Raw genomic sequence first — 13,648 nt, forward strand, 5'->3', positions numbered from 1 at the left:
CTGACGAAGGATCACTTAGTGTTGAATTTGAGACGCTGGTTAGAGCGTACGAGCTTTGAGTCGACCTCTTCACTTGGGAGTGAAACATGAACCACCACTGCAGACTAAGTGTTCAAAACTGGGTTTGCCCTCGAAAGTGCGCAGCGAGGTTTGCGGAGCCTCCTCCAAGCACACACCCCAGAAGCCGGGCGCCGGGCCATGGTTGGCTTGTACCCATTTTTACCGGTGGGTGTTCGGCAGTGGGTTTCGAACCAACCACGTACCTCCCGGAGCTGAAGCGGACGCCCAGACCACTACACATTAAGGTTGAGGACAACTTGTTTCAGTTATAGCTCTCAATAAAAACTGATTCTCTTTGACTCTTTCCAGCTACCCTGATGTTGATATGGCACCAAAAGACGTTTATCGCCAAAAAAATTGAATTTGAAAAATTTCTCTGCCAGTTGATTCATATTCGTGATGTCCTTGCCAAAAAAGGTCGGGTTGCCTGTTTTGAAGCGCATGGCGGAGTAGTGTTGCCTCTGGTATCCGCACCCAAAAATCAGTGCTAACGTGCAAGCATTTTACTTGTGAAATCAGCTGGTGGTGGTGACACTGGTATTATGTTTCTTTGGACTTTTCTACAGCATATATAAGCTTCCTTTACAGTGACAGTGGTCTCTTTGTGATTAGAACATGGCACCCTGCTGATATATAGGACAAGTTTTATTTGTTCAGTTCCTTTAATTAGCAAAACAAGCAAACAATGCTTGCCTGCAGCCAGTTATGTGATACCACTGAATGGCCATGCATATTTTCCACAAATCACATTACTGTGAAAATCCGCTTAGTGAACCATGCTCACACGCGAAGATTACCTGTTCGCCTCAAGGAATTGAACAGCGCGCTGCTATGATCATACGTTGCTGACATCACTGCCACAGGGTGACAGTTATCCTAAGAGAACTGATCACTCCCGCTCCCTTTCAACACAAGAGTACCGTATTTACACGAATGTAAGTCGACTCGAATGTAAGTCGACCCCCCCAAATCACATGTCCGAAAAACAAAAGTTGACGCGAATGTAAGTCGACCCCCCCAATCGCATGTCCAAAAAAAATAACACCGGTGGAGCGCTTCAAAAACGAAAATTTATTGCATAGACGGGCTATTCATCCTCACTTGAGTCATCTTCAGTGGTACTGCTGTCATCGTCGTCGCCGCTGCGATCCCACAGCACATCGTCCTCCATGGAAAGCCCGCACTTCCTAAATGATGATGATGATGATGCTGGCTATCCCTTTGTATCGGGAGATCAACGGTACTAAAAACCGGATCAAGCCAAGAAGGTAATTAAAAATAAAAATTAAAGAATAAAAACACCTAACATACGCTCATGGCACGTTTTGGTCCCCTGAGCCTTCAAGGAGCGTGACCGTGTCGTGTGCGCCACCAATGTTCCAAACATCGCTTGGTTCGCTCAACCAGCTTCCATTGCGGTGGCTCGTCGGGTCGGTGAAAATCGAGTGCTATTGCTAGTGCCCCGAGGCTCTTGGATCCGCTGATCGCGTCAAGCGGCATGGGGCCTACTGAGGAATTGTCCTGTGCATTCGAAACCGACGGGTGTAGGCCTGCACATTCCAACACGATGTGCTCGACGGTTTTATCAGCGCCTCCGCAAGGTTCACACATCGTGCTCATACCCTCCGTGTACTTTGCTCGAAGACATCGGGTGCGAAGCACACCGCTCCTAGCTTCGCACAACAGTCCACTGCCCCTAGTGTTGTCATACAGGGGCTCTTTTTTGACCTTCGATTTCCCTTGTTGGTAAACGGCCAGGGCTGGCTTCTCGCGGGCCGTCTGCTGCCAACGACGCTGCTCCTCGCATCGCACTTGTTCTCGAATCTTTTGCCGTCCGTTGGGTTGGAAACTTGAAGTGGGGGGGGTACCACTCCGTATTTATCCGCCAGACTCCTGGTCGTACGACGGGCCCACTTGGTGTTGACACACCTCAGGTGGACATACTTGAACACTTCCTGCGCCCAGCAGCCATCCTGCATTTTGCTAAGACGACGCTCATAGCTCAGTTTGGCTACGGCTTCCCGTGCCTCAAAAGAGGACCACCCCAGATCACCCTGACCCGCCTCGTTCGGCCCACTGCCGTGAGCTCCCATGGCCATTCGTCCCACCTCTCTCTGCCGCATCTCCAAACCTTGGCGAGTCACGGAGGATAAACAGATGACTGCGTTGCTGAAGGTAAGGCCTGGCACCGCCACTGCCTTCCATAGCGATCAGGTGACTTCAAAACGGTCGAAAGCCCATAAGGCACGTGAGCTCAGGAAAGCCCGTCGTCTGATGGCCTTCGTCTGGAGTTGCTTCTCGAAATCCTCTACATAGTTGCAGCCCGCCGAGATTTCTATTCCCAGGTATCTGTAAGACGGCAACCAAAGGACACTGTTGTTCTGAAGATGTGGGGTCTCTTGTCCACTGTCCTCGGACGACTCTGGCAGGAATCTGACTGCTGCAGACTTCATGGCGTTGAAACGGAGCCCGAGGCCATCGCCCTCAGATGAGCATATGTCTAGGAGGCTCTGGAGATCTCCCGTGTTGTCCGCAAGCAGTACGTTCTGAAGATGCAGAGGTGGGGTCTCTTGTCCACTGTCCTCGGACGCCTCTGGCAGGAATCTGACTGCTGCAGACTTCGTGGCGTTGAAACGGAGCCCGAGGCCATCGCCCTCAGATGAGCATATGTCTAGGAGGCTCTGGAGATCTCCCGTGTTGTCCGCAAGCAGTACTATATCGTCTGCATACAGGAGGGCTGGTAGCCTGCGAGTACGAGTGGCGCCATCCCTCATGTAGGTGAGGCTGAACCCAACTCCGCTCTCCACAAGGCGCTGCTCCATCCCCGAGATAACATGAACAGGATTGGCGACATAGGGCAGCCCTGACGCAATCCCCTAGACACGCTGATTGGCCTGGTGGTTGAGGCCCCCCAGTGGATCACAGCCTGGGTTTCAGTGTATAAAGCCTTCACCAAGTGTAGTAGCGGTTCTGGGATAGCCTGTGCCTCCAGGACCTCCCACAGTCGATCGTGCTTCACTGAGTCGTATGCCTGGGCTATATCCAGAAAGCCCAGTACCAGCTCTCACTTCTCTTTGGCGGCGATCTCAATTGAAGATGTCACAACGAAAAGGTTGTCTTCCAGTCGGCGATTGGGTCGAAAGCCATTTTGCAGTTCGCCCAGAATTTGAGCATTTTCCGCTCATCTCTGTATGCGAGCTCGCAGAATGTGGCAAAACAAGCGATACAAAGCAGATGTTATTGCAATGGGTCTATAGCTTTTCAAGAGGTCCTTGTCTCCTCCTCTCTTTAGTACCAGCTGTATCCTTGAGCACCGAGCAGTGTCTGTGGTCATTACATAGTTCAAGGCTTCCCTGAGCTGTTCCCGTGTTCTTTTCTCCATCTTTTTTATTAGTAATGGTGGTATGCCATCCAGCCCTACTGCCGAGCTTCGCGCCACGTGTCGCAGTGCTCGCTTCAGCTCCCCCTCTGTGACTGTGTCACATCCCGATTTGACAGGTGGGCTTGCGGGTGGTAGTGCTGCACTATCCTGGCCTATCAGGGATTGGAACTGGTGGGCCATATGTGTTTCAATGCAGCCCAGGAAGGCTGCTTCCACGTACTCCTCCCCTGTGGTTGGTTCTCGCAGGGTCACCGTGTCAGCTTTAGCCACTGGCTGAAGTGTCTCTCTGGGTAAAAAAGGCAATAACTGCAGTAAAAGCTAGCCGGCCAATCCAGAAGACATAGACCTAAAGCATGGTGGGACAAAGAGGTGTCCAATGCCCTAAAGCAACGTAAAGTCACTTGTAGAGAGCTTCGACATGCCACACTGTGGGGCACACCTGAAATAATAAATAGGCTGTGGGAGGCATACATTGAAGCGAAAAAGCATATGGTCGCTTTGGTACAACAGAAGATGCTGGCAGTTAACAGAAAGCTCCTCCATGAAATAAAATCAGCTGGCAGAGATGGCCCAGCGAAATTCTGGCGATATATCCAGACCACGACCGCACCGCGACATTGCGTGGAATGGCCGCCCAAGCGGAAATCACCCACCCGCACACAGCCGCCAGGGAGGCTCTCTTCACGCTCCCCGTTGGCGTATGTTCCCGCCCTTCTGCCGCCAGCCACTCGTACTCACGCCGGAGCAAGTCCTTGAATGGCTTGTTAATGCCAACGTCTAGCGGCTGCAGCTGCCCCGTCAGACCGCCAGGAATCACCAGCATATCTGTATCTTCTTTTCGGAGCTCTGCCTTCACTTTCACGGTAAGGTGGTCGCGAAATGAGTCCAGCACGAGGAGGTTCGGATTGCGATTTTTGAGGGATGCCCCTGGCCTCAAAAGCCACACCCGACGGTACCAATCAATAACTAAGTCGTCCGTCATAAAGCCTTTTTCGTTCACTCGCACAATCACACCATTCGGGAACATTTCCTTTGGCATAGTTTTTCTTCTGAAGAGGATGTACGGTCGGAGCTTTGTGCCATCTGCCAAGCATGATAGCATAACAGTGAACCGAAGTTTCTCGTTTCCTGTCATGAGAAGCTTAACCTCGCGAGCTCCCCTCACGCTCACTGTTGTGCTGCTCGTCATGTCGAAGTAGACGGGAGTTTGGTCCGCATTGCCGATTTGGCCGAGCAGGTATTGCCGCGAGTCGCGGAGCTTGAGGTAGTGCCTATGGAAGGCGAGAACTTTCTCCTTGCAAGCAGCAGGCAGCTTCTGGCATACACTAGTACGCCGACGAAGAGAGAAGCCAGCCCTCTTCATAAATTTCGAAGCCCAAGCCCTGCTGGGTTTGAAGTCTGTTCGGAGTATTCCAGCTTCCGCAGCAAAGACCCGGCCTTGTTGCGTGAACATTTCGCATGTCACTGGAAGGAACCGATCACGTATTTCGGTGACATACGCTGCAAGCTTGACCTCCAGCTCCAGAAAGCGTCCCGACTTCGGCCCACGGAAACCTCTTCGCTTGGAGTCGCAATAGAAAATTTTGTCTCGCTGCTTCCGCCACTCCCGCACCAACCGTTCAGAAACGTCGAACTTGCGGCCCGCCGCACAGTTGTTGGTTTCTTCGGCGTAAATGATGGCCTCCCTCTTGAACGCTGCAGTAAATGAGCGCCGAATGCTTTTCGAACCTGGAGAGCTCATGGCAAAGCAAGCTGCCTGCAGTCGAGTCAAAAGCATCGGCTCTTCCAGCACACATCGGCATTCCCCAGAAGCGCCGCTAATTTCGACCACCTGGGGATCTTTAACCTGCTGTACTGACATCGCACAGCACACAGGCGCCTTTGCGTTTCGCTTCCATCAAAACGCTGCCGCCGCGGTCAGGTTCTAACCCGGGTATCCTGTTCAGTAGCACTGAACCATCGCGGTGGGTAACGGTGCAGTGCGCAGTAAAAATAAAAAATAAAAAATCCTGGCCAAAAAGCACGCGGAATACCTGAATGCTACGCTTGGAGCCATAGAGCAAACAAAAACTTCTAACATCGCAGTAGCGTCCCTGATAGATTGTTTTTCTTTTTATTGGCAGTGCAAGGTTTCGTTTCGATTGTAAGTCGACGCCCCCACTTCAGAATTTTAAATTTCAAAAAAAGGGTCGACTCACAATCGTGTAAATACAATCGTGTAAATACGGTAACACTGCGCCAGCACTTCTAGCAACATACAAGTTTTTAGGAGTTTATGAACATAATTACAGCAAACATATTTTTATACCTATACTGCAGTGTACTGTTTACAGTAATAAAAATATTCACTGTAAAAGAAAACTGTAGTACTGGTTGTGTGCCGACTAATATTGACATGTGCACTACTTTGACACGCCTCCATGATAACAGTTTATATACCGCAGCGCCGAGTGCAATTGTTTCAGTTCATGCTAGCTTATCGCTGACAGCAGCCAAGCTGTGCTGACACTCATTTGTACTTTGTTAATGGAATAAAAATATTCCTTCAGCGTGTTTCACTGCCACTGCCTTGGTTCCTACCTGCACGGAAGAACACCACAAAACATTTAAGATATGTGGACATGCACTCAGGGCCTGACTCCTCCCAATTGGCTCACTCTAAAAGGCTTGGCAGCCAAAACAATTTTTCTGCAAGTGCGTCCTAACTGTGAGTATGCACACTCTTCCAGTAAAACACAATGTGCCTGCCTATAGTTCCATCCATTTCAGGCAACTACCACTGCCGAGTTTCAAGGCATAAGTGGAAATAGTGCTTCGAGCAGTGCCAGTTCAGCTTACTACTGCAGATGACGAATCCAGTTCCTTACCTGGTGACAGGGCATCAAACAGACCAGGCCAGGCACCCACTGCTGAGGCCACCAGGAACGAAGCCCGGTCAGAGCGCATGAGCTCCCAGATCATGTCACGGGCCACTGCACGCTCACCAAGGCTGCGGCACAGCGCAAACATGAACCGCACGTATGCGGCCTGTGGCAGCAGACTTTTTGGCTGCCAGATGCTACAAAAGCGGGCTATCAGCACGAACAGGAGTGCCGCCTGCCGATCCGGTGCGGCATGCGCCATAGCGATGAGCAGCAGATTTTCCATCTTGGTGAACAAGGGGGCCTTGCACTTCCCCTGGCAGAACTCCACGATGAGGTTTGTCTTGCACCTGCTCAGCAGGGTGAGGACGGCGCACAAGAACGTGTTGTGCTCAGTATTCGACACGAGCACCGCCACAGAGTCGGACTGCTCGGAGAGTGAGGCCAACGTCCTGAGCTGGTCCAGAAAAGCCCTCACTTCCTTGGAAAGAGAGATTTCGGACAACGCCAACTCCCCCAGCTGAGCATGTGCAGGACTTTGCAGGAACTGCATGTATGCAAATGCTTCTTCACGCTTCCCTTCCTGTACCTCTACCGGTCTAGGCAAGCAGCTCTTCTCAATGAGCCGTGGGACCAGGGTGGGCGATGCTTCCTGTACCTCTACCGGTCTAGGCAAGCAGCTGTTGTCATTCAGCTGTGAGGCCGGGGTGGGCGATGCTTCCTGTACCTCTACCGGTCTAAGCAAGCAGCTGTTCTCAGTTAGTTGTGGGGCCAGGGTGGGCGATGCTTCCTGTACCTCTACCGGTCTAGGCAAGCAGCTGTTGTCGGTCAGCTGTGAGGCCAGGGTGGGCGATGCTTCCTGTACCTCCACCGGTCTAGGCAAGCGGCTGTCCTTGCTAAGCCGTGGGGCCGGGATGGGCGATGTTTCCTGAACCTCTACCGGTCTAGGCAAGCGGCAGTGCTTGCTCAGCCGTGGGGCCGGGATGGGCGATGCTTCCCTGCTAAGCCTCTCTGGCACGCTGTGTGGAGGAGTGAGTGGGGACGTTAGAGAGACTATTTCTGGCCTGCTGCGTTTTCTGCAAACTTCTTCCTCTTCTTCCAATCCATTAAAGGGGCCACCCTCACTCATTTGGTGAACCGAGTGCCGTCTCTTTGTCGGCAGCGCCACCTCCAATGGCCGTCCATTGTGCATTTCGTCATGTGAATGCTGGAGAAAACAGAGGTCAAGTTAGTTTCGACACCACCAAATGCTGAAGTAAATGAATAAAGTAAAAATGTTATAAACTAGCGGCAAATAAAATTTTGCTGTTGATGCAAGCAGAATTATTATGATGATGATGGATTTTTCTGGCACAAGGGCATCTCCCACGAAACACAAGAAGTGCTACGCAACATGTAACAAATGTCTACTAAAGTATACGGTAATGTCTAGTACAAATTTATTTTCAGATGTTCTCTAGACAATGAGGCAAAAAGGGGTGCTATATACCTGCTGATGCTCCGCCAGAAAAGATCTAGAAAACTTCTTCGTAAGAACTCGCTCAGAATTTAACATATTTAGGCATTTTTATTTTTTGAAAATGGCTGCTTTCATGAAGCCTGTAGACTCAATATCAGTATGCTACATATTTAGAGCCCTCTAGAATCAACCAGTGGGATCCCAGTAAAAAAAAAAGGGGGGGGGTCCAGTTGAAACCAATGGATCGAAAACCAATTGTGTTTTCGCCACCCATTGGGCTCCACCAATTGAGTCCAAATGGTGCTTCCAGTTAGAAATAATTGGTTCACCCAACCAGGCCGAATGGACCACCAATTGAACGCAATTGCCATACCTATTTGACTCAAATGGTTTGAACTGGTCAGCAAAAAAAAAAATATAGAATTATATTGGAACCAATTGGCCTTTATTCTATGACTTCTGTGAGACTGCTGCCAACATTTCTACAAGGGACCTGAAATTATAAATACATGCCGTTAGGAAAACCAAGAGAGACTAGCAAGTATGCATTACACACAGAGAGTCAAACGCTGTGTACCAACACAAGTTCTTGACGTATATCCACAGAGCACACTTTTTCAGTCACTAATATACACCACCGATGAGACCGTCTAGCTGGAGCCAGTGGCGAGTGAACATTAAGCGAAGTTATCTAATTTAAGAATGCCCACAGTGATGGTGGAAGTGATGAAAATAATTCAAGAGATTAAGCTATTAATATCTCTTTTACAAGAACACAATTAGCCTAGCATTCTGTTTTATAGCCAGCTAAACATATACACAGAATGAAGAACATCAGTCACTTACGCACAGACTTTCCAATTGGATTGTCCAGTTGGAACCAACTGGAGCTTCCAGTTGGGACATCAACTTCCAATTGGTTTTCTTGGTTCCAACTGGAAGCCCCAATTGATTTAAAATGGTTACAGTTGGGCAACCCAACTGGAAGTGCCAAAATCAATTGGAAACTCAAAAACCAGTTGGGTAATCCAGTTGGAAAGCAGAACCAATTGGAATGCCCAGCTGGAACTCGGGAAACCAAATGGACTACCCAGTTGGATTCATGAGTCCAACTGGCTGACCAATTGGATCCAAATGGTTCCAATTGGAACCAAATGGTATGCCCAACTGGACCCATTGTTTCTTTCTTTTACGGGGCTATTTCATTAGGTTTAGTGCTCATGCTTTTTTTAGAGCTGCAGATTTTGTTTACTCAGATATTTGCAGTATAGCTTGAACTGTAAAGGGCAGGCAGCTGCCCTTTGCAGCATAAATACACATGCAAATGAGGCAAGAAAACCCGCTTCGTCAGTCTCTGCCATAGTTTATTATATAAGTGTCCAATAAAGAAAGCTGAATTGCTTGGCATTAAAACTGGAAGTAGCAGGATGCTTGCTTTGCAGGGGCCACCTTCCAAATTTCTCTTACACTGAGAAGTTTCATACCTGCATACGTTCTCGAGTAGACTTCTCGTCAGAGAAATTTTTAAAACATTGAGTGGAAAGTGTATATTTAGAAAAGTTTTCAAAACATTGGTGAATAAACCTCTATTATCAGTATGTTTTTAAAATGTCTGTGAATAAACCTCTTTTGTCAGTGTGTTTTTAAAACGTTTGTGGATAAGCCTCCATTATTTTATGAGATGTTTTTTAAACATATCAATCTAGAGTTGGACGCGGCTAATGTTTGGAGTTGTTTGAAGACGTTTTATAGAAGTTATGTGTTTCATCGGCTGTGACCAAAGAGCGCCATGGCACAGGGTACTTTTCTTCGACTCAAGGTAGGGTCAGACACCCATTTCCCAAGCACTGCACCCTAAAGAAGCCGAGCACCAGGCAGGGGAAAGCTTGAACCCACTGCATCACCGGTGGCTACCCGGCGGCACTGGGGATCGAACCCCACACCTCCCGCATGCGAGGCAGATGCTCAGACCACTAGGTCACCGTTGCGGTCTGCAAGCAGAATCGCATGCAACGGTGCCAAATTACATCATGCACGAAAGCCATTAAACAGTGACTAGGTTGGAGATCCATCAAACGTCCACGCTCTGTGCAGGAAAGAAAAAGGTGTTGGGTTCTTGACCAGAAGACCAATAAAGGCTGCAACATTCACAATCCTCCAAGTATGGGAGGGCGGCAGACATCTTAAACAAGCTTAAAGGGACATCAAAGGCAAACTGCATTTCAAGTTCTGGAGCAATTTTTGGAGCAGAAAAATATTCATTTTGGAGAACCTTTGTATCAGAACGGTAATCCTGGAGCAACCCGGGAGCAGCACAAATGGAATAAAAGGAGTCACCCAAAAGATTTTGTTCCTAATGAGATAAAGTTCAGCCATGTGTAGCTAGAAAGAAAAAACAGCTGTTGAAAAAAGTGACAAAAAATTTTATTAATCCTGACACTGTCTTGCACGCGAGTTCAGCCAAGCATGCTTGACTAAATGTCTGAAGAACACGCTCACTAGAAACATTCTTTTTTTTCATTGGCTCAATTTAAACCTGGTTATAAAGAAATTAAAAAAAGTGGGATTTTTCGTTACTTGCAGTTTCTGCGAGAACAGTCGAAAGCACACTGCATAACTGAAACTAAAATAAGAAATAAATGTAGGTGAAATCATATTGAAAATGTTTACAAAAACAGCGTTACTCGAAGTAAGAAACACGGAGAAACGTTTCGCGATCGCGCTAACTGCGGCAGCAGCCGGCACCCCCGCCGCGGCTCACGCAATGCTGCTCCGCGTGGGGTGGGGAGGGCGGGTAGGGGCACCGCGGCCTCGCCGCAGAGGCACATGCTTCTTCCTGCATGTTCCCTCTCTCGGTTATCCTCTCGGTTATCCCCTTGCTGTTGCCCCTGGAAACGAACTCCTCACCTTGCGTTGCCTGTGCTCTCCACCGTCCCCGCTCCCAATGCTTGAGAGCTATCGGCATCGGAATCACACGAGCAGCCACGCGGCAGCGATGGTCGTGCACTGCTTGTGTCTTTTCCTTTTTTTGCTATGACCTATTATTTTTTCGGTGCTTTTGAGCATGAACTGTTGTAATGCCACGTAGCATGACGTTCCAAAAGAGAAAGTGCCAGAGATGCACCGATGGCGCTGGAGCATGGCACGTTGTGTCAACTGCAGCCGCTGGCTGCAATTGGCGTTCGTCTTATGTCGGTGCTTTATCGTCATGAAACTTCTGCGTGGTTCTGCCAAATTTCGAGTGGCTCAGCAGCACTAGCTAACAGAGAGATGGCGTAGCCAGTTCGTTGCACCAAGGTCAACCACCGCAATACCTTCGTTACATGGAGGTCTGAAATACATGCGCTTCAATGCAGGTGCTGGGGAATTCAGAAACTTCATAGTATCGAGAAATTCACTATATTGAGGTTCATTACGTTTAGGTTTAACTGTATCTCAATGCTTCTTGGAATTTTTTTACTAATTCATCAAGCTCGCGAAGTGCATCAGCAAGGCTGAAATTCCTTGTTCCAACAAAGCTTGACCTTGTTGGGCCTGCTTCAAGCTTTTGTTTCTCAACCCAGAAGATACTTGTTCAGCCCTCTTCAGGGCTGACTGACATGATGCAATTTTTTGATGTAACCGACATGATGCGCAAACATGGAAGAAGGAAAACTTGGGAGAGGCCCTCGTTATCCGAGCTGCACGCCAAAGTGCGCTAGAAATCACGGGCTTTTGCAAGGACTACTGGGAGTCTGCCCGACGGCGTAGCCAATAGTAATGCTAGGCGTAGCGTTGTTGTCTGCTGCAATGCCTGCTGCGCATGCGCAAGCATGCTGATACAGCGGCCAAGAAGGGAGCAGGAGGAGCCAGCTACACAAATGATGTAACTGCCTCTCCAGAGTTCTTTCCTTCCTCTATGTGCGCGAATAAACTGGCTGCTAAATTATACCACGAGTATAGTGAACTAGAATACTTTCTAGTGGCACGACCGGTGGCTGCTGGGGCCAGATCGGCTGAAGCGAGTTGACACTGACGGCCGCCAGGGGCGCTGCTGCGCCTTTTCCTAGCCTCCGGCGCGCACGTTGGCAGCACATGGCAATGCGGTGTGTGATTTAGCTCGCTTCGCGCGCGCGCTGTCACGCAGTTAATTTTACTTTAGCGTTCGTATCTTGCTGTTAAGTAGGGATAGCAGTGAGCAGGAACTATGTAGCATCAGTGTCAGGGAATTTAACGAAGTTATGGCAACAAGAAGAACTGATTCTCACTGTTTTGCGCCAGGCTGCCGCACCGGCTACCCGGGCGCGCCTAAAGCATCGTTGTTTGCCGCACCAAGAGACGACGAGTTGCGAGGGAAGTGGGAGCGGAACATGCGAAGGGACGACAAGAGCCTCAGGGAACTATCAGCAGTGTGTGAGCACCATTTTGAAGCCCACCTCATATTGCGCGACTACGTTCACGTAATCGACGGCGTTGAAGTGCATATACCCAGAGGCAAGCCGTCGTTAGCTCCCGGTGCCATTCCGACGCTGCTGCCTGGGTGTCCAGCCTACCTCTCTGTTAAAACCCCTAAACAGAGGACTGAAAGGAAAAGATCTGCTTGTCAAACAATTCCACCACGAAGCAAGAAGCCGTGTCAGGACGTGAACAGCGCTGACAACGAACATCAAGAGCCGGGAGAGCTGGCTGCTACAGAATCCTCGCCTTTCTCGTTTCAGTCGCTCCGTGGACTCGCTCCTTCGACGAGCTGGTGCCGCTTCGAGGACGAACGTTTCGGGTTAATTTTTGCGACGTCTTTGAAAATGCAAGCAAGGCTTGTGATTACGCATGAGCGAGCTGTGGTTCTCAAGCCTGTCGGAGGCAAAGTTTGTGCTGACATTTATTACCAAGGAGTGATGTGCACAGAAAAAACAGTTGCCTCTGTTGGCGACGCTGCAGCTGTACTGCAGGATGCCGAAGCAACTTGTGTTTGCAAGGGAGCAATGACGGATGATGAATATAGGCAGGTGTTACCGAACTTGACGGTGAAACTTCAGGCAGCAACATGCAGCAACGGACTCTGCGTCTTCAGCATAAAGTGCTCCCGTCCGTTGGTAAGTAATTTTAAGAGACTTTCATGTACTAGTCTCGTATGTATGTATTCTTTATTCCAGCATTTAAACAGTTGCGTTTTTTTTTTTCATCGACAGGACTTATCTGCCCAGAGTGCAAGTCGCATCGAAAGTTATTGCTGACCCGAAAGTCGAGCTTAAAAGCCCGTGTGTCCAAGAAAGGAGCTCTTGCTCAGCGTCTAAAACTTCAAAGGCAGAAGACAAAACGTTTGAAGACCAGTGCCACTGCATTAAAGGGCCAACTGAAAGCAATGGCAGCTAAAAACAAAGACATCAATGAGAAAGAATTTGCCTCTAGAATAGAAAGTCTCCCTCCAAAACAGCGTGAAGCAACACTTCACATGTTTAAATCTGCTTCAAGAAAAAGCACAAAAGTCATGCAGTATTCTAACGAATGGGTCCTGGAGTGCCTCATAATGAAAATGAAGAGTGCCAGGCTTTATGAGCACCTGAGGAAGGAAAAGATACTGTCACTCCCGAGTAAAACAACTCTACGCAAATATTTGAAATCCTACAGAACAGGGTTTGGTTTCTGCCCAAAGATCTTCAAAGTCATCAGTGAAAAGACGGCCACAATGGATGAATATGCACGCCACGGTGGAATTATTGTCGATGAGATGAAGCTCTCTCAGCATCTTTCTGTGACAACGGCTGGCCACATAGATGGTTTCGTGGATCTCGGCAAGTTTACATCGACTGAGGACAAACACACACCATGCGATCACGGAATGGTTCTGGTTTTCGTACCGTTTGTTGGAAAATGGACCCAAATTCTTGCAGCATTTGCAACAAGAGG

At 49.0% G+C, this 13,648-nt stretch overlaps 1 protein-coding gene across 1 annotated transcript in view; it reads right to left on the reverse strand.

Moving 5' to 3' along the window:
• The window catches only part of LOC144111934 (uncharacterized), a 62,159-nt gene that overhangs the window by 15,517 nt on the left and 32,994 nt on the right, over window positions 1-13,648 (reverse strand). Inside the window, exon 10 of the mRNA XM_077645025.1 lies at window positions 6,310-7,510. Coding sequence (XP_077501151.1) covers window positions 6,310-7,510 — 1,201 coding nt within the window. The remainder of the gene's footprint in view (window positions 1-6,309; window positions 7,511-13,648) is intronic.

This window comes from Amblyomma americanum, unplaced genomic scaffold (genome assembly GCF_052857255.1).
Source record: "Amblyomma americanum isolate KBUSLIRL-KWMA unplaced genomic scaffold, ASM5285725v1 scaffold_19, whole genome shotgun sequence".
Lineage (NCBI taxonomy): Eukaryota > Metazoa > Arthropoda > Arachnida > Ixodida > Ixodidae > Amblyomma > Amblyomma americanum.